This window comes from Sapajus apella, unplaced genomic scaffold (genome assembly GCF_009761245.1).
Source record: "Sapajus apella isolate SASKATOON/1434 unplaced genomic scaffold, GSC_monkey_1.0 scaffold54, whole genome shotgun sequence".
NCBI classification, from domain to species: Eukaryota; Metazoa; Chordata; class Mammalia; order Primates; family Cebidae; genus Sapajus; species Sapajus apella.
Window position 1 is genome coordinate 10,537,530 of NW_022436994.1, and position 21,292 is coordinate 10,558,821.

The 21,292-nt window shown below is 43.8% G+C and overlaps 1 protein-coding gene, 1 long non-coding RNA gene and 1 other non-coding gene across 6 annotated transcripts in view; 1 reads left to right on the forward strand and 2 right to left on the reverse strand.

Annotated features, from left to right (window-relative positions):
- Nucleotides 1-355: 355 nt before the first annotated feature.
- LOC116527481 lies at nucleotides 356-496 on the reverse strand. Its single transcript, XR_004258563.1, has one exon. It is a non-coding gene; the product is annotated as a U4 spliceosomal RNA (small nuclear RNA).
- A 2,995-nt stretch (nucleotides 497-3,491) lies between these two features.
- The window catches only part of LOC116527389, a 52,722-nt gene continuing 34,921 nt past the window's right edge, over nucleotides 3,492-21,292 (forward strand). Inside the window, exon 1 of one of the 2 annotated variants that reach the window (XR_004258524.1) lies at nucleotides 3,492-3,907. This is a non-coding gene — a long non-coding RNA (uncharacterized LOC116527389). The remainder of the gene's footprint in view (nucleotides 3,908-21,292) is intronic. The other variant, XR_004258523.1, reaches the window with a different exon arrangement.
- Nucleotides 9,985-21,292, reverse strand: part of BLVRA (biliverdin reductase A) — a 46,662-nt gene continuing 35,354 nt past the window's right edge. For all 3 annotated transcript variants that reach the window (XM_032244407.1, XM_032244404.1, XM_032244406.1), the window contains exons 6-8: nucleotides 16,805-16,912; nucleotides 13,644-13,815; nucleotides 9,985-10,346 (exon numbers count right to left, since the gene is read on the reverse strand). In XM_032244407.1, coding sequence (XP_032100298.1) covers nucleotides 10,088-10,346; nucleotides 13,644-13,815; nucleotides 16,805-16,912 — 539 coding nt within the window. In that variant the 3' untranslated portion in view covers nucleotides 9,985-10,087. The remainder of the gene's footprint in view (nucleotides 10,347-13,643; nucleotides 13,816-16,804; nucleotides 16,913-21,292) is intronic.

Below are 21,292 nucleotides of genomic sequence, written 5' to 3' on the forward strand. Positions count from 1 at the left end.
TCTACTCAGCCGGTGCCATGTTGTCTGCTCCTTACTGTACATGTGGTTGACAAGGAAAAGGGAAGATGGAGCCGCCATGTTGAATGTGCCTAGCCCCCAGGTAGCCTTTTCCTATTGGCACAGCTGCTGGCATTCACCCGTGCCAGCTCCCAGCTTGCTCATCTATTATCTGCAGCTCGATTTTATAGGCTGCTCTTTGTTAGAAAAGAAATGATTTTGGGGCTGCTTTTCATTAAAAGGGAAACCTTACTGAGGACTTCCTTACTCTCACTGCATGCCTAGATAACTTCTTTTTAACTCCTTTTAAAATTTTTATTTATTTTTATTATTTATTTTTATTTTTAGAATAATTCAGTCCCCGTAGAGACTGTCAAAAATTGCCAATGCCGACTATATTTCAAGTCGTCATGGCGGAGTATTGGGAAAAGTTTTCAATGAGCAACAATCGCGCCTCGGATAAACCTCATTGGCTGCCATACTGCCACTGCGCAAAGCTTTTAACTCCTGTATCATTAATTTCATCTATTTTTTTCTTGAACACTTTTTAACTTTTATAAATTTTTCATCCTTTGTTGGATGTCTGAAGACCACACTTTTTGAGAGTTCGAGATTATCCTAGCTCATATATTTACTGTCCCAGCCCTAGTACCAACCATTTCTTCAAACAGCCCTGATTCCTTTTATTAAAGAATGATACTAGCTGGGCATGGCAGCTCATGCCTATAATCCCAGCACTTTGGGAGGTTGAGGCAGGATGATCACTTAAGCCCAGGAGTTTGAGGCCAGCCTGGGCAACGTAGTGAGACCCTGTGTCTACAAAAAACAAAAACAAAATTAGCTGAGCGTAGTCATGCACACCTGTAGTCCGAGCAACCTTTGAAAGCAGAGGCAGCAGGATCCCTTAAGCCCAGGAGTTTGAGGTAGCAGTGAGTCATGATCACACCATTGCACTTCAGTCTGGGCAACAGAGTGAGACCCTGTGACAATAAAAATAATAATAATAAATATGGCTTTCCAGATTTCCGTTTTCTTTTCTTTTTTAAAAAATTAATTAAGAGATGGGGTCTCACTATGTTGCCCAGTCTGGTCTCAAAGTCTTGGACTCAAGCAATCCTGCCTCAGCCTCCCAAAGTATTGGGATTACAGGTGTGAGCCACCATGCTTAGCCTAATTTGTTTCTTTCTAATGCTGATTAATATTCTATTGCATGAATATATCCCAATTTGCTCATGCACTTTTGGGAGCAAAACTTGCCTCTTCTAACTTTGTTCCAGTGGTTGAAGATCTGTAAATGAACTGATAATAGACACATTAACAGGGGGGACAATGCTTGGCTTCTTTTCTCACAAGTGTCTTTATGGGACATAATGCACCAAATGGCAGCATCCAGTTTTCAAAGAGGTGTCTCATACCTGTAATCCCAGCACTTTGGGAGGGCAAGGTTGGGGGATCACATGAGCCCAAGAGTTTGACCATCCTGGCCACATAGCGAAACCTGTCTCTATTTAAGGGAAAAAAAAAAAAAAAAAAAAGGAACGTCAGGTTGGACTTTCAAAACCCCTCTTGAGGCTAGGAAGCCAAGCCAAGAATCTATTATGAGACTTCACCTGCAGTAACTATAGATTTGGGTGAATTCTTCTCTTCTTGAAGTCCCCAAAACATCCTGTTTTCTGGTCTTTTCAGGAAGTGACCCTCTCTACTTACTTGTTAGGTTTGGAACTCTGTAATTCAGGTATGAGGCTCCCCGTCACACAGAGGGGTTTGTGAGCATTGGTTCTGTAAAGTCAACCTTAGTTCCTTAACGCTGTCCGGTCATATCCTATGTACATCAGTCTCAAATGGGACTTTACAGTCAATGAATTAGTAATATTACCAATTTTCTCAATTATGTTCTGTTACAAGGTAAGGATATTACTGAATTCGTGCAAATAACTATATTGCCATGAAACTAAGAATATCCAATAAGAGTTTCTAGATTCTGGAGGGATCGGGCAGGGAGAAAAAGATAAATATTTCATTTCTGTTTATAAAAGTATAGTCTCCCAAATTGTTATAAGATATAGTTAGCTTAAGAGAAAAGGCTTCTTTAAATCCAGAAAATAGAACGTTAAAGAACCAGCAATAGCTGGGTGTGGTGGCATATAATCTCAATTACTCAGGCAGCTGAGGTGGGAGGATGCTTCAACCTAGGAATTCAAAACCAGTGTGGACAACATAGTGAGGCTCCATCTCTACCCCACCAAAAAAAAAAAAAAAGCCGGGCGTGGTGGCATGTGCCTGTATTCCTAGCTACTTGGGAGGCTGAGGCAGGAGGATTGCCTGAGCCCAAAAATTCCAGGCTGCAGTGAGCTATGATGGCACCACTGTACTCCAGCCTGGGACACAGAGCAAGATGCTGACTATAACAATAATAGACCAGACAAGGTGGCTCATGCCTGTAATCCCAGCACTTTGGGAGGCCGAGGTGGGCGGATTGTTTGAGGTCAGTAGTTCGAGACCACCCTGGCCAACATGGTGAAACCCCCGTTTCTACCGAAAATACAAAAATTAGCCGGGTGTGGTGGCATGCACCTGTAGTCCCAGCTACTGGGGAGGCTGAGGCAGGAGAGTCGCTTGAACCTGGGAGGTGGAGGTTGCAGTGAGCTGAGATAACACCACAGCACTCTAGCCTGGGCAACAGAGTGGGACTCCATCAAAAAAACAAAAAACAATCCCAATCCAAAAGATGTAAATTGGCTAAGGTTAAGGTCTGATGAAAGTTCATTATAATGCAACTGGCAAGGAAATTTGGTTGTTTCTGTGGTATACAACATTTAAAATGATAAGCAGGATTATGACTGATAACATTACACTGGGTCATATCTTGGATAGGGAGGACATTGACAAACTTCCAGGAACTTGACACAATTTTTGAAACAACATTTTACTAATTCAAATATAACCTGGAGAAGATGATTATGTCTCTCCTCTCTCTCTCTCGATAAGTTGTCTGCCACCCAGGTTGGAGTGCAGTGGCCTAATCAGGGCTTACTGCAGCCTCCACCTCCTGGGCTCAGGTGATCCTCCCATTTCATCATCCCCAGTAGCTGGGACTACAGGTGTGCACCATCACGCCCGGCTACTGTGTGTGTGTGTGAAAGCAAGTTTATTAGAAAGTAAAGAAACAAAAGAATGACTACTTCATAGGCAGAGCAGGCTAATTTTTGTATTTTTTGTAGAGATGGGTTGGTTGTGGGGTGGGGGGTGTCCAGGCTGGTCTCAAACTCCTGGGTTCAAGCAGTTCTCCTACCTTGGCTGCCCAAGGTGCTGGGATTAAGGTGTGAGCGACTGCACCTGGCTAAGTAGTTGTCGTTTGACATTACTTTCCATGTTATTTAACATAACTTTAGAATTTTTATAGCTTCGTATTTTAAATTTAAGTCAATGGACCATTTTGAATGAATTTTTGTGAAACTTGTAAAACATATCTACATTCATTTCATTCCAATTAATTGTTCCCTTAACATTTTTTTATTTCTTTTTTAAATTTAAAAAACATATTCTGTTTCTTTTTTCCTTTAATATTTTTGAGAAAGACATAGGATAGCGGGCCCCATCTTAATTTGAACGTCCAAAATCACGGCATTGAATAATCTGCACACTGAATTTAATTCAGCCAGACAACCAGGAGAGGGCACGCGACCACCGCTAAACAGTGAGCGAGCGCCGAGGGCCCCGCGCTGCCCCAGATGACCAGCAGAGGGCGTACGAGCTGCCTTGTCGGACCCGTGAGAAGCCCCTACCGCCTCCGTGCTCCTCCTATGGCCGCCAGCGCTGCGCCTGCAACGAGGACGAGAACCTCATTTTCCTCACCACAGATCTAAGGGGACACCGCCTCACTCTGGCACAACTTGAGGCTGCGTCAATGGTGAGTAAAATCCTTCTGTCACAGTCCTGACTACTGAGGCGCAGTCGGTCTTCAGAGTCCCCAGTAGAGGAAGGGCTTCATGTGGAATCTCGGAAATAAAAAACCCCGGTTCCCACCACACACGAGGTCCTTCTCAACAGCTAAGACACGGGGGCTCTGGTATCATGTCTCGCAGCGCTTTTGATACTAACATGACATTCAGAGGCTTACCAGGGAGACTGGCTTCCTAGCTTCGGCTGAACTGGATTTGAGTCAGGCTTAGCCTCTGGAATGAAGTTTGATGTCCCCTCTGCTTTACTGATCTGGTATTGACATGGTTGTTTTATTTATTTATTGTTATTTTTTCGTAGAAACAGGGTCTCCCTATGTTGTCCAGGCTGGTCTCCAACTCTTGACCTCAAGTGGTCCTCCCGCCTCAGTCTTCCAAAGTGCTGAAGCCACCATGCTTTAGCCTTATTTTTAATTTTTTTTTTTTTTTTTTTTTGGGACAGAGTCTTGCTCTCTTGCCCAGGCTGGAGTGGAGTGGCTCCATCTGGGCTCACTGCGGCCTCTGCCTCCCGGGTTCCAGCGATTCTCCTGCCTCAGCTTCCTAGGTGGCTGGGATTACAGACACGCACCACCACACCCAGCTAATTTTTGTATTTTCAGTAGATATGGGTTTCACCATTTTGGCCAGGCTGGTGTTGAACTCCTGACCTCAAGCAGTCCTTTCACCTTGGCCTCCCAAAGTGCTGGGATTACAGGCGTGAGCCACCATGCCCAGCTTCATTCCATTTCTTATTAATCTCTTAAGAGCAAAGAAATTCCCATAAATCCTGTCAGGGAATGTTTACATGAATTTCAGTATGGTAACTACATTCCTTCACTGAAGTAATGCTTTTCACAACACACTGCATAAGTAACATCTGTAGAACGTCTTTTTAAAATCGTATATAAATAATATTTCAGAAGCCTGTTTTAACATGACTACAAACACTTCACTACATTCATTTCTTCCTTACACGGAAGTTACACTGTTCATGGCAAACTTTCTAAGGAGCATTTAAAAAATTTCTTCTACTTATTCCTGAGATTACAGGCATGAGCCACCAGGCCTGGCCAGAAACATCTTTTAAACAATGTCTACCCAATTAATCAATAAAATCCTTTCCTGCTTTCAGCATTGCTACACCAGATAGGTGGAGAGGGTCCTCAATCACTGCAGCAAATTAACTAACACCAGGAGCATTTTATTCAGATGCTGTATGAGCCAGTTCGAGAAGCCGGAGGTCAAGGAGGAAGAGGTGGCAGTGGAGGGACTGCAGAAGCTGGAAGTGGTCATATGAATTACATTCAAGTAATGCCAGGGAAAAGCAGCTATACAAAGGCTAGAGGCATTGGAATTTTCTGAAGGACTTAGAATACAAGCATATTTTGTTTGTGAGAAGAATGAGAATTTGGCTGCCATTTTTCTTCTATAGCAGAACTTTGATGAAGAGTGAAAGGGGCCTTTTGTATCTCACACTTCACACCAGTGCATTACACTAACCTTGTTCATTGGATTGTCTGGGTTGATAGGCTCATAGCCACGGTACTTGCTATAAAGTAGTAGATTGTTGGAGGTGGGGAGGGAGGGATCTAGGATACAGGTACAGGGCAGGAGTAAATACAGTGCATGTCTGCCTCAATTAGCAGATGCCACAACTCCACAGTGTGTAAAATATTATACAACCAAAAATCAGCTTCTTCAGGTTTTTATTCCTTCTATAAAACAGTGGGTTTACTTTGGTTTTGGCTGGGCGCAGTAGCTCATGCCTTTACTCCCATTGCCTTAGAAGGCCAAGGCAGGAGAACCACTTGAGCCCAGGAGTTCGAGACCAGCCCAGGCAACACGGTGAAACACCATCTCTGTTATGAAAAACAAATACATAAAAAGAAATAACACGAAATAATAGCCTTTCTTACACACTAAATTTTTTTTTTTTTTTTTTTTGGAGATGGACTTTTGCTCTTGTTGCCCAGGCTGGAGTGCAGTGGCACCATCTCTGTTCATCGCAACCTCCGCCTCCTGGGTTCAAGCGATTCTCCTGACTCAGCCTCCCAAGTAGCTGGGATTATAGGCATGCGCCACCACACCTGACTTATTTTGTAGTTTTAGTAGAAACGGGGTTTCACCATGTTGATCAGGCTGGTCTCGAACTCCTAACCTTAGGTGATCCACCTGCCTCAATCAGCCTCCCAAAGTACTGAGATTACAGGTGTGAGCCACCACGCCCAGCCCATGTTAATTTTATACTTAGTTTTGAAACTGCAACAATTAACCATTGATGATTTCGTATTTCTGTTTCTAGGTGCTACCAAAAATTTTTAATTTTACACAGCCAGTGTTGCCATGAAACACACACTGTACATTCTAGGTAGCAAAGATTCTTTCTGATACCAAAGTTAAGTCAAAGAAATATAAAGCAGGGTACTGCATGAAATGTCTGAATCTAGTTCACTAAAAAGAGTGAAACCTAGGGAAAGTCACCTACTGGTTTTTTGTTTTGGTTTGTAAAATTTTTGAGATAGTGTCATCTTGCTCTATTACCAGGCTGGGATGCAGTGGAGCTATCACAGCTCACTGTAACCTCAAACTCCTGTGCTCGAGCAATCCTCTTTCCTCAGCATCTGAAGTAACTGGAAGTACAGGTGCACCATCATGCCCGGCTAATTTTTATTATTTTTCGGATGGGGAGTGCAGTGGCACAATCTTGGCTCACTGCAACTTCCACCTCCTGGGTTCAAGTGATTCTCCTGCCTCAGCCTCCCAAGTAGCTGGGATTACAGGCAGGTGCCACCACACCTGGCTAATTTTTGTATTTTTTTTTTTTTTTTTTTTGGAGATGGAGTCTCACTCTGTCAGGTTCAAGCAATTCTCCTGCCTCAGCCTCCTGAGTAACTGGGATTACAAGCCCCTGCCACCACGTCCAGGTGATTTTTGTATTTTTAGTAGAGATGGGGTTTCACCATGTTGGCCAGGCTGGTCTCAAACTCCTGACCTCAGGTGATCCACTCACCTCGGCCTCCCAAAGTGCTGGGATTACAGGCATGAGCTTCCGAACCCGGCCTATTTTTTGTATTTTTAGTAGAGACGGGGTTTCACCATGTCGGCCAGGCTGGTCTTGAACTCCTGACCTCAGGTGATCTGTCCACCCAGCCTCCCTAAATGCTGAGATTACAGGTGTGAGCCACCACACCCAGCCGATATTAAAAATTTTTTTTTTGGGCCGGGCGCGGTGGCTCAAGCCTGTAATCCCAGCACTTTGGGAGGCCGAGGCGGGTGAATCACGAGGTCAAGAGATCGAGACCATCCTGGTCAACACGGTGAAACGCCGTCTCTACTAAAAATACAAAAAAAATTAGCTGGGCATGGTGGTGCGTGCCTGTAATCCCAGCTACTCAGGAGGCTGAGGCAGGAGAATTGCCTGAACCCAGGAGGCGGAGGTTGCGGTGAGCCGAGATCGCGCCATTGCACTCCAGCCTGGGTAACATGAGCGAAACTCCGTCTCAAAAAAAAAAAATTTTTTTTGTAGAGACAGCAGTCCACCTTATTTATTTTTTATTTTTTGGAAGAGACAGGGTCTCACTGTGTTGCCCAGGCTGGTCTTGAACTCCTGGGCTCAAGCAATCCACCCACCTTGGCCTCCCAAAGTGCCAGGATCACAGGTGTGAGCCACTGCACAGAGACAGTTCTTTGTTAAATACTTTGGGTAGGAGGGGAGAAAGGGAAGTTTTTCTTTCTTTTTAATTTTTTAATAACATGCATACTCATTGAGAGGAAGCTCTTCTTAAAATGAAAATAATTACTGCTAGATAAAAATTTCATTTTTTATGAGGACATCTTGCTCTAGATATTTTTAACTTCTTGATCATTGAATGTGAGACCCTTCTAACATGATTTGAGAACCTCAAGGTGTAGGCTATGAAGATGGGAAAAGGCCATCCATCACTCTGGCTTCTTCCTGCCGACAGGGGACATAGTGGGGATGGTGAGAAAGTGGAACTGCTTTGCAGTTGTCTGAGCTTACTCTTGCAGGCCTGGTTGAGCTTCCAAGGTTTGCATGGCAAAAGCATTAGTACTGTCATCTGTAGTTTTAGTCGGTATTTATGTGAACAGCATACCATAAGGTAAATAACGAGTCCTAGGATGAGGAGTACAGTTTAAAAGCAGACTGGAAAGCATCAGTTTGGGGACTTTTCACACATAAAGCATTTAGAATTTAGTCTAAACTGTAGGAAAAAAGCTCTGAAGAACAGCTAACAACAGTCTACTAGTTTTTCTTCTGAAGCATAATTTTTCTCTCTCTAGTCCCTGTTTTTATTAAAAACAAATCCTGATAGAACTGATTTGCTTACAAAATAAACTTCAGTCTTACTGTACTTGGCCTGATTATTTGCTGGGTTATCGAGGGATTTTCCAAAAACAAGCCTTTTCTGGAGTAACTCAGGTGTCACTGACCAAAATGTAATACTTTTTTTTGACTAGATTCCTTGAGGTGGGGGATCATGAGGTAAATTTTTGGGATTTTAAGGGCCAATAAAGAATATTTTTTTCTTTCCTCCCAATTTTGGGGACCAATTAAGATATAGATGGAAGAGAAAGATGAAGTTTTAAAAATAGTTTTAGGATAAAGATGATCTGGGAATGTGGGGATCTGCAGCCAAATAGGTTAGGCTCTGTCTTAGGGTAACTCTGTCTTAGGCTAACTCTGTCTTAGGTTCTGTCTTAGGGTAACTGTCTTAGGGTAACTCTGTCTTAGGGTAACTGTCTTAGGGTAGCTATGTCTTAGGGTAACTGTCTTAGGGTAACTCTGTCTTAGGGTAACTGTGTTAGGGTAACTCTGTCTTAGGCTGTGTCTTAGGGTAACTCTGTCTTAGGCTCTGTCTTAGGGTAACTAACTTAGGGTAACTCTGTCTTAGGCTCTGTCTTAGGGTAACTCTGTCTTAGGGTAACTGTCTTAGGGTAACTCTGTCTTAAGCTCTGTCTTAGGGTAACTAACTCTGTCTTAGGGTAACTGCCCTGTCTTAGGGTAACTCAATTCTTCATCACAACTTCAGGCCACCTACTTGCAGAGGAAGAGCCTGCCTCAGTCACCTGCCACGTGGACAAGCTCAGGTGCATCCTAAGGATGTGGGTTCAGAGGGAAAGTATGGCTGGGTGTCATGTGCTTAGGCCCTCTCCCAGCTTCACTAGACAGGCAGGTGACTCCTGCCACAGGGAGAGGGGCTGAGGGGCAAAGGGCACCACTCTGGTCACTCTTGCCTGGAGACACAAGGCCCTCCTGGAGGACTTAGGAGCATTAGTACATTGGGATTAAGGGCTTTTTTTTTCTTCAAATTGGACAGAGGGACAGATTGCTGAGGAATACATGTGGATTCTTTCCTCTGTGACACTGTCAAAGAATTGTTCCTGGGGCGTGGGGTGCCACCTTCAGAGGCAGAAGTGTTTAGGAAACGCTGCAGTGGCACATGACCCTCAAGTGCTCCAGCAGCCGTAGCAGCCCCTGGGGAAGAGAGGGCAGCTGAGAACACGAGAGCAGAAGGGCAGTGGCTCCATCATCTCAGAGGGTTCTGTTCAAACAACAGTTTCTAGTAAACAATGAAAAGAGACCTGGGGCCAGACATGGTGGCTCACGCCTGTAATCCCAGCACTTTGGAAGGCCGAGGTGGGTGGATTACCTGAGGTCGAGAGTTCAAGACTAGCCTGGTAAACGTGCTGAAACCTCATCTCTACTAAAAATACAAAAATTAGCCAGGCGTGGTTGCAGGTGCCTGTAGTCCCAACTCCTCGGGAGGCTAAGGCAGGAGAATCGCTTGAACCCAGGAGGTGGAGGCTGCAGTGAACTGAGATTGTGCCACTGCACTCCAGAGTGAGACTTGGTCTCAAAAAAAAACGGACTGCTAGTACACATGTCATAGGGCTGTTAGGAGGAGTAAGTGAAATCAGACACAAAGCATTTAGTTCAGCTCAACCAATGTTCATTCTCGCCTTGTCCCTACTGCATAACCCATAACCCCAAATATCCCCCGAACACAGCTCATAACAATAAGATTCCTGTTTCCACCACATGTTTAATTGTAAGAATAGAGATGATGATCAACTCTTGAGAAGAACCAGACTCTGGTGCCATCTGGGAAGTGTGGCATCGCCTGCTCTTCTCACTTCCTTGAACAGCAGTGTTTCTGGATTTCTTCTGCGAGCCCCAGGCAGTGCAGGATGCGTTTCTTTTCAGCAGCCAGTTCCTTCTCAGAGAACTGGCCCAAGAGTTTCTGGACAAATATATTTTGATCTTTCAGAAATATGTTCTTATTTATTCCCACATTTGGCACATTCTCCAGGGACCCAGACTTGAAATGGAAGCTTAAATATCTGTTTCGTTTTAGACCAGGCCCTTTTTCTTCAATCCATGTCAGTGGACTGCAAAGACAAAAGACAAAAGAATCATGTCATGGTAGAGATGACACAGGAGCACAAGTGGGTACTTGCTGGCACGCGACTGCCTGGTAACAGGTCCTGGTCAGGCACCCATCCTCCTTGCGGGCACCAGCCTCCCAGAGGCTGTGGGTGACTTTGTCAACTTCACGGCCAAACAGGCTTTTATTTAATTTTGCCACCAGGCAGGGGAATTCATTCAGTGACTTTTTTTTTTTTTTTTTTTGGGGTTGGACCTTTGCCTCTGTCACCCGGGCTGGAGTGCAGTGGTGCAGTCTCGACCCATTGCAACCTCTGCCTTCCAGTTTCAAGCAATTTTCCTGCCTCAGCCTCCCAAGTAGCTGGGACTACAGGTACACACCACACACCCAGCTATTTTTAAAAAAATATTTTTGGTAGAGATGGGGTTTTGCCATGTCGGCCAAGCTAGTCTTGAACTCCTGACCTCAGGTGACCCACCCCCTCTTGGCCTCCCAAAGTGCTGGGATTAAAGGTATAAGCCACCACGCCCAGCCTCCCAAGACTAGTTTTAAAAGCTCATAGTACAGTCTGGCAAATGTTCTGAGATATGGTAACAAAGATTAATTTTAGGGCAACTTATTCTCTACTTTGACACTGAATAAAAATAAATGAGGTATTTCTACATAGTCTAATCCACCTAAGAAAATTTCTCGTGTCTTTTTTTTTCTTTTTTGAGACAGTTTCACTTTTGCTGCCCAGGCTGGAGTGCAGTGGTGCAGTCTTGGCTCACTGTAACCTACGCCTCTGGGTTCAAGCAATTCTCCTGCCTCAACCTCCTGAATAGCTGGGATTACAGGTGCCCGCCACCACGCCTGGTTAATTTTAATATTTTTAGTAGAGATGGGGTTTCACTATGTTGGCCAGGCTGGTCTCAAACTCTTGACCTTAGGTGATCCAACTCCTTGGCCTCCCAAAGGGCTAGGATTACAGGTATGAGCCATCGTGCCCGGCCTCTCATGTCCTTTTAAATAATATGAAATCTTGGGATTTAAGGGAATATAGAATGTCAAGATCTTTCTTGTACCTCAATTTCCTCACTAGTAAAAATAAGTAATGGTAATAAGTATACAGCTTTACCTATATGTGGTGACATTGTGAGACAAAAAAATGCAATTTGTGGCCAGGTATGGAGTCTGATGTGGGTGGATCGTTTGAGCCCAGGAGTTCAAGACCAGCGTAGACAACATGGCAAAAACTCATCTCACCCAAAAATATGAAAATCAGCCAGTCTCCTAACCCGGTCTCAAAATAAATAAATAAATAGATAAATTTTTTTTTTTTAAATGCCATTTGGGACATGGAAAGTACTATGATTTTAAGAAGTTATCCTTATACGGTAGCTGCCCTCTGTCCCAACCCCTCATCTGATGCTTGCCTCTCCTGTGCAAAAATGAGAGTCAGGGCTGGGTGCAGTGGCTCACCTGTGTAATACCAACACTTTGAGAGGCCAAGGCGAACAGATCACTTGAGGTCAGAAGTTCGAGACCAGCCTGGCCAACATGTCGAAATCTCATCTCTACTAACAATACAAAAATTAGCCAGGCATGGTGGTGGGTGCCTTAGTCCCAGCTACTTGGGAGGCTAAGGCAGAAGAATCACTTGAACCTGGGAGGCAGAGGTTGTAGTGAGCTGAGGTCGTGCCACTGCACTCCAGCCTGGGTGACAGAGTGAGACTCTGTCTCATTCAAAAAAAAAAAGAGATTCAGCCTCTGCCTCTCCCACATCTTTCCTCGTTGACTTCTACTCAACTTCAAGACCAAACAAGGCACCGCCTCCTGCTAGAAGCATGAGCTGACCTGTCCAGGGTCCCATTCCTTGTGTTCCCACAGCACCCTACAGTATCTTTACCTCTGATTACAGGGGACTGCAACTGTCTGTGGACAGGTCTGATCATGGCTGCAATCCTAACACACGGCCACGCCGGAGCCTGGGCCACCACTGTCAGTGCACCACAGGCAGTACTGCTGAGTTCTGTGTGCTTTGCCTTTATCTGTCACGCCTCTGCCTTTTCCTAACAAAGAAGAAACACCTCAAAATGGACTAGATCAGGCTTCATTCAGGCACTCAAATTCTTTTCTCTTTTTAAAATACCCAATGTCTTTTTTTTTTTTTTGAGACAGAGTCTCATGCTGTCGCCCAGGCTGGAGTGTAGTGGCATGATCTTGGCTCAATGCAACCTCACTCAGGGTGATCCACCCACCTCACCTCCCAAAGTGCTGGGATTACAGGCATTAGCCACCACGCCAAGCCCAATGTCTGCTTCTTTTACAAGACCCACCTCCCTGGAAAGGCATCAGGAAACACCCTAAAACCTTTACTGTTCTAAATAGTTTACAGAGCCCAGGTGCTTTGGGAGGAAAATTATGAATATGCTTTTGTTAAAAAGGACTTGGTATGAGAAGTAAGTCAGAATATATGGGGGACAGTGTGACAGTGTGACATGATGATGATGCTGAAACACAGATCCTTGCACTCTGGCCGCACCGAGGGGTGAATGTGTGGCCCTGTGGGGAACACGTACAGTGTTAATGGCAGAGTCTAGGGAGTAGGTAGAAGGGTGTTTACTGAAAAATTCTTTCAACTTCACCATATGCCTGAAAATTTTCATGAGAAAACACTGGAAAAAAATTCAGATCACAGAGTTAACGTAATTTTTTTTTTTTTTTTGAGACAGAGTCTTGCTCTGTTGCCTAGGCTTCAAGGCAGTGGCCTGACTTCGGCTCACTGTAACCTCTGCCTCCCAGGTTCAAGCAATTCTCCTGCCTTAGCCTGCCAAGCAGCTGGGACTATAGATGCGCACCACCACATCCAGCTAATTCTTGTATTTTTAGTAGAGATGGGGTTTCACCATGTTAGCCAGGCTGGTCTCGAACTCCCAACCTCAGGTGATCCACAAACCTCAACCTCCCAAAGTGTTGGATTACAGGTGTGAGCCACCATGCCCAGCCAAGTTAACATAATTTCTACTACTAAATTTGCTATGAATGACTTGTGTGACTTAGGCAACCTGCTTGCATTCTGTAAGCCTCAGTCTACTGACTGGCAGATGGGATTACATTTGTCTCCTTTACCTCACAGGGTTGCTGAGAGGATAAGATGAGGCAACACAAGTGTGATCTCAGCACTCCATCTGCAGAAGCAGACAGCCCTTCTGGAGCTGAGACTGAGGGTCTAGCCCCTTGGGGCTCCCTTTGGATCATATCTGCAAATGCACTAAGATGTCCTTAAATTCCCTCCTCATCATGGCTTCTCATGACTTACCTTTTCTTCTCTGTCTCCAGGCACACTGTCATTTTCATATACTGATCTTCCTTTCGCTCTTCCAAAGTGGCAGACACAAGAGAAAGCTCCCCAAAGAGGGAGACCAGCCAGGTCAGGCGAGAGATGCCGCTGAATGCGGGGAAGCCAAACCGCTCTTTTTCTAACGGGCCAGCTGTGGGAAATTACAAACGCTGTGGGAACTGGGAAGCAGGAAGGCCAGGTGGAGAGCAGGACCCGGGATCGGGGGTGGCAGTGGAATGAAAAGATGTGGCCAAGTGATCAGCACAATGGGACCTTGCCTTATGTGGCAGGTAGACAAGATGATTAATGATACTGATGAAAACTCAGGTGGCTGAATTTAAACTCTAGCATAAACGCATCTCTGTCTTTTCCTGTTTATTAAATTCGGTTTTAGTAAAACATTCTGCTGGAAACCACAGTCAATCCAGCCAAACAGAATAATAAAAAAGTTTCAGGCTTCTAATATATATATCTGTGTATACATATGTAGACACACATACATACACACAGGTACCTACATATACATACGTGGCTATCCTTTTTAATTAGTGACTTAAAGTAGTCTGGTAAAAGTAGAAGAATCAAGGTATTTTAGCCCTGCAAGTGTGTATTCTTATAATTACCTGATATGTAAGCGACAATAGGGTGTGAAGGCATTATTACAGCTGTGGAGAAAATGGTAATACCTTTGAGCTATTTCAGTATCAAGAACACTGATACAATGTTAAATGTTTTCTTAGTTTTCCTAATCTTGTGAACAAAAAAGTACACTCAAAAGAGTATTGGGGCTGGGCACGGTGGCTAACGCCTGTAGTCCCTGCATTTTGGGAGGCTGAGACAGGTGGATCCCTTGAGGTCAGGAGTTCAAGACCAGCCTGGCCAACATGGAAAAACCCCATCTCTACTAAAAAAATTACAAAAATTAGCCGGCCATGGTGACAGGCGCCTGTAATCCCAGCTACTTGGGAGTCTGAGGCAGGAGAATTACTGGAGCCTGAGAGGGAGGAGGTTGCAGTGAGCCTAAAAAGGCCAGGTACGGGTACCTCATGCCTATACCAGCACTCTGGGAGGCCAAGGCAGGTAGATTGCTTGCACCCAGGAGTTCAAGACCAGCCTAGGCAACATAGCAAAACTTTGTCTCTACAAAACACACAAGCAAAATTAGGCAGGTGTGGTGGTGCACACCTATAGCCCCAGCTACTCGGGAGGCTGAGGTGAGAGGATCATCTGGGCCTGAGGAGTTCGAGGCTGCAGTGAGCCGTAACTGCACCACAACATTCCAGCCTGGGTGACACAGTGACACCCGATTTCAAAAATATATATATAAATTAAAAAAAAAGAGTATTGGTGTGAGAAATCCATTTGGTCAAGATACTGCTCCCCTCTGCCTCCAGTCAAAATCTTAAACATAACCTAAGTTTAAAATACTTCATATCTGTTACATTATAAATATTTCTGATGCTCTTGATATTCACTTAAAAATGACTAATAGCAATGAGTATATTCTTAAAAAGCAATAAGTTATATATAAAACCAAACACAAATTAGAAGTTTCATAGACAACATGGTTTGAAATCACTAGGACCTAAGTATCAAACTTATAAAACAAAAAGACTTCCCAGGGCTGGTTACTGTCTACTCTAGTTCTTTTTGTTCGTTTGTTTGTTTTTAAGACAGAGTCTTGCTCTGTTACCCAGACTGTGCAGTGGCACGATCTCGGCTCACTACAACCTTTGCCTCCCAGGTTCAAGTGATTCTCCTGCCTCAGCCTCCCAAGTAGCTGAGATCGCACGTGCGTGCCACTATGCCTGACTAGTTTTTTTTTTTTTTTTTTTTTTTTAGTAGAAACGGGTTTCACCATGTTGGCCAGGCTGGTCTTGAACTCCTGACCTCAGGAAATCCACCCGCCTCAGCCTCCCATAGTGCTGGGATTATAGGCTTGAGCCACTGTGCCTAGCCTAGCTCTTTGGAGAGAGTACTAAGCAGCCACCAACAGCAGTTCCATCCACTTAGAGAGCTAAGCTCCAATCCGGCTCTGTCTCATGACCACTGTGTGGTCTCTGAGCTGCTTTGATTTATCTGTATAATGGGGGTAGTGAATACCGCTTTATAGGACTCTCATATGGATTAAGATAACGCACATCGCATACTTAGCACAGTTTCTTGTGCAACTTAATTGTACTCTCATGACATTACCATTTTCAAGGATGAAGACAGATTTGAAATGAGGTTTTACTGTGTATCACAGGCTTTACCACGCAAAAATGCCAGGCCATGTCAGGGTGTCCTTTCTGTAATGAAAGCCCTCAGGAGTGGTGGTCCAGATGCCCAATGATATAGCCAGAGAAGGAGACCATCCAAAAGTGACCACAAGAGCAGGAGGTTCCTGCATGCTCATTTCCTATTGCTAATGGAGCTGCTCAAACAGTGACCAACATCAAGTAAATAGCTACATATACAGCAGATCAGATACTGTGGTCAGCTGGGTGCAGTGGCTCCAGCTTGAGCCCAGGAGTTTGAGACTGGCTTGGTCAACATAGAGACACTGTCTACAAGAATTTTAAAATTAGCTGGGCATTGTGGCACACACCTGTGGTTCCAGCTACTTGGGAAGCTGAGGTGGGAGGGTTGCTTGAGCCTGTGAGGTTGAGGCTACAGTGAACTATGATTGTGCCACCGCACTCCAGCCTGGGCAACAGAGTAAGACCTTGGCTCAAAAAAAAAAAAAAAAAAAAAAAATAACAACAAAAAGATACTGTGGATGCCGCGAATGTCCTTGTAACTTGTGAGAGGAAGAAGGGGGCTCTTCATATTATATTTGCTTTACAAGGAAGTATAAAAATGTTCTCCTCGCCAAGCACCTATCTCCTTTTAAAAGAGTTTTAATGTACACCTTCCTGTTGAAAAATAATCTTCAATTAGTTAACAGATTGGGACAAAGCATAAATATGCTTGAGATTTCTAACATACTTTTTACCCAAGCCCCACCAAGCAATTAAATCCCATCTGGGAAAATTAAATTGGCCAAGTCAGACAGTCTTGAGCAGAAATGAACACAAGTTCCTGCCCTAGAGAGCCAGGAAAGAATCTGGCTGGCCTTTGGACCTCACGTGTGACCTGTGATCCCACCCGTCACTGACCTGTGAAGAGGAGCGACCCTTTCAGCAGGTCTTTCCCCACCACTTCTTTTTTTAGAAATGCGAATTCCTCCATCAAGAGTTCAACATGCTCCTCGTGCAAGACTTTGCCTGTAACGACAAAAATGGAATAAAAAGGGCAGTTGTGTCTAGGTGTGCATCTTGGAGTGTACTCTGTCCTCCCCTAACACAGGATATGCGGCACTGATCACTGCCCTGGGCACATGGTCAGGATGGCCTCCCTACCACTGTTACCCACCCCAGCTGAAGAGGCTGCCACTTCTAAGCTTATAACATAAATGAATGGAATGAAGGCCAGGCACGGTGGCTCACACCTGTAATAGCAGCACTTTGGGAGGCCAACACTGGCAGGTCACCTGAGGTCAGGAGTTCAAGACTAGCCTGGCCAACATGGTGAAACCCCATCTCTACTAAAAATATTAAAAATACAAAAATTAGCTGGGTGTTGTGGTGGGCACCTGTAATCTCAGCTACATGCGAAGCTGAGGTAGGAGAACTGTTAGAACCCAGGAGGCGGAACTTGCAGTGAGCCAAGATTGCATCTCTGCACTCCAGCCTGGACGACAGAGTGAGGCTTCATTTCAAAACAAACAAATGAACCAAAAAAAAAAAAAAAAAAAAAAAAAAAAAAAAAAAGAAATGAATGAAATGAAAACCTGAGAAATGAAATGAAAATCTAAGAGAGCAAGGTGGTATCTACCCATGCCCAAAGGGAAGATGAAATCAAGGATGCATCTTTGGGCCAGGACAGAGTTAGCTTCTGTTTTAGACAGCAGGAGGCAGTGCAGCATAAAAATCTAACAGAGTAAGAACGTGGCCAGGTGCGGTGGCTCATGCCTATAATCCCAGCACTTTGGAAAGTCAAGGCAAGTGGCTCGCCTAAGTTCAGGAGTTTGAGACCAGCCTGGGCAACATGGCGAAATCTCTACAAAAAATACAAAAAATTAGTCAGGTGTGGTGGCATGCACCTGTGGTCCCAGCTACTTGGGAGGCTGAGCTGGGAAGATCACTTGAACTTGGGAGGTGGATGTTGCAGTGAGCCAAGATCATGCCATTGCACTCTAACCTGGGTGACAGTGAGACCCTGTCTCCGAGAAAAAAAAAAAAATCCAGTTTGGAGGGAGGAGAAAGTCTTAATGTTCATAACTAAAATTTTGGATTCTGGCCAGGTACAGTAGCACATGCCTATAATCCCAACCCTTTGAGAGGCTGAGGTCAGGAGTTTGAGACAAGACTTGGTTTGAACACGGGAGGTGGAGGTTGCAGTGAGCCAAGATCATGCCACTGCACTCCAGCCTGAGTGACAGAGTAAGACCCCCATTTCAAATAATAATAATAATAATAAAATTTTGGATTATAAAAGAAAGCTGTTAACAATTTTTTTGCACTATAAAAATTTTTCATTTCTAGGCCACAAGCTTCCTAAAACACCAGAATTATTTTGCGATTAAGTGCAAAGAGTGTTTATGATCTATCTACAGTTTCACTGAAACAGACAGAAATCTGGGCCGGTGGGAGATGCTGCTGGGACAGTAGCCTTTGTCTTACCCGGCTTCACAGCAAATACTGCCAAATGCTCTGGGCTTGTCCTGCACCTTAGGAGCAAAGAGATGTCTGTCGCAGGAGTCTCCAGAAATGTCAGGTGTATGGGAGGATGAGGTCCTTCTCACCCACTCCCTAAGACGTGAATGTGGCAAAGGGAACTTCTCATGATAAGTAGAAGCTTTCTGGCACAAAATGGCTTTGCAACAACTAAATGGCACAAAATGCTTTGCAGTAAGTAGAAGCTTTTCTCCTTGCAGGTAGTTTCGCTAACCCCTCCCGTAAAACTCTGGGGAACACGTTGTATTTTCCCCAGCACTATGTAACAGTCTCTGGGTTTCCATATCCATGGTTACTAAAGAACCTATGTATCTTCCAACTGTGTCTTTGGTGTTTTTCTGTCATTTACTCAATCCCTGATTGTGATAAACACACATGGTAACCACAGTACACACAAACATCCATATATCTATATAGTCCCAGGTCTGTTCACTGAAAGGGCTTGGAGAGATAGCCCAAAGCCATAAGCATACCCGGTGTCCAAATCTTGCCATCAAAACATTATTAGCCATTGGAGAATTGACTAATTCCAAGGCTGAGGCAGAGAAAGTACAAGATGAGCCTAAACCACTTTGGCCAGAAAGCAAGAATTCAAAGAATAATGGAAACATAACAAAATAACAGATTAAAATCCACTGAATAAAAAAACAAAGCCATGAGTTTCTACTGATATAAAATAATAAATGAATACTAGAAAGTGTGATGAGAATGGATATTAAACTAGTTATAAACTACCTCCTCACAAAATAATCACTGATTACAAAGGGAAAAAAGGCTGGGTACAGTGGCTCAGGCCTGTAATCCAGCACTTTGGGAGGCTGAGGCAGGCAGATCATGAGGTCAAGAGATTGAGACCATCCTGGCCAAGATGGTGAAACCCCATCTCTACTAAAAGTACAAAAATTAGCTGGGCGTGGTGGCACACGCCTGTAGTCCCAGCTACTCGGGAAGCTGAGGCAGAAGAATCCCTTGAACGCAGGAAGCAGAGGTTGCAGTAAGCAGAGATCCCACCACTGCACTGCAGCCTGGCGACAGAGAGAAACTCCATCTCAAAAAAAAAAAAAAAAAATTAACTTTCAGTGGAAAAGCCTGTCAGAAACCACCTAATGAAGTGATACAATTAGTAATTAGATGAACTGGTATTGGATGTTACCTGAGAGAACACAATGTGAAAAACGGCATAGTTTCCTTTTTTTTTTTCTTTTTTTTGTGAGACAGAGCCTCACTCTGTCGCCCAGGCTGGAGTATAGTGGCATGATCTTGGCTCACTACAACCACGGCCTCCCAAGTTCAAGCAATTGTCGTGCCTCAGCCTGGCATTACAGGTGCTCACATCACACCTGACTAATTTTTTTTTTTTGATGTTTTTAGTAGAAACAGGGTTTTACCGTGTTGGCCAGGCTGGTTTTGAACTTCTGACCTCAGGTGATCTGCCCACCTTGGCCTCCCAAAGTGTTAGGATTACAGGCATGAGTCACCATCCCTGGCTGCTTCCATCATATCTCTATGAAAGATGCATACCTCAAATCTAATCATGAAGAAACATCAGATATACTCAAATTTAGGGACATTTTACAAAATAACTAACTGTAATATTCATAATTGTCAAGAAAAGACTGAGGAACTGTCTAGAATGAAGGGCACTAAAAGTGACACGTCACACTAAAGATAATACATGATTCTGAACTCAGTCATTTTGCCACAAAGAATGTTATTGGGACAACTGGTGAAATTTGAATGAGGTCTGAGGATTAGCTTGTTGTAATGTACCAATCCCAGTTTCCAGATGTTGATGATTGTATGTGGTTACATGCATATTTCAGAGATCCTGCATGTTTCATTCCAGACCACAATGAAATGAATATTGCAATAAAGGGAGTCATATGAATGTCTTAGTTTCCTGGTGAATATACAAGTTATGTTGATATTATATTGTAGTTTGTTAAGTATGTGATAACACTATGTTTAGGAAAACAACATACTTACCTTAATTTAAAAATACATTATTGGGCTGGGCATGGTGGCCCGCACCTATAATTTTAGCACTTTGGGAGGCTGAGGCAGGTAGATCACTTGAGGCTAGGAGTTCAAGACCAGCCTGGCCAACATGGTGAAACCCCATCTCTACTAAAAATACAAAAATTAGCTGTGCATGCTGGTGTGCACCTGTAATCCCAGCTACTCAGGTGGCTGAGGCACAAAAATCATTTGAACCCAGGAGGTGGAGGTTGCAGTGAACTGAGATTGTGTCACTGCATTCAAGCCTAGGTGACAGAATGAGACTGTCTTAAAAAAACCTAAACCAAAACCCAAAAATCTGATTCTTCAACAAGTCATAATCTTTTTACTAGAGAAGGTCTTGCTTCCATGTTGATGGCTGCTGACTGATCAGGGTGGTGGTTACTGACGGTGGCTGTGGATTTGATTTGCATTTCTATGAGGATTCGTGGTATTGAGCATCTTTTCATATGATTGTTTGCTGTCTGTATAACTTCTTCAGAAAAATGTCTTTTCAAGTCCTTTGCCCATTTTAAAATCAGGTTACTGTATTTGATTAGTTTGTTGTTGAGTTGTAGAGTTCTTTAGACATTCTGCATATTTATCTCTTATCAAAGATAAGATTTGCAAATATCTTCACCCATTCCACACACTGCCTTTTCACTGATGATTGCTTCCTTTGAGGCACAGAAGGTTTTAAGTTTGATTAGTCCATTTGTTTTTGCTTTTTTTGCCTGTGTTTTTGATGTCATACGTTAAGACATTATTGCCAAATCCAACGTCATGATGTTTTCCCACATTTTCTTCTACGAATATTATAGTTTTAGGTGTTAAATTTAGTCCTTTAATCACTTTGAGTGAATTTTTTTT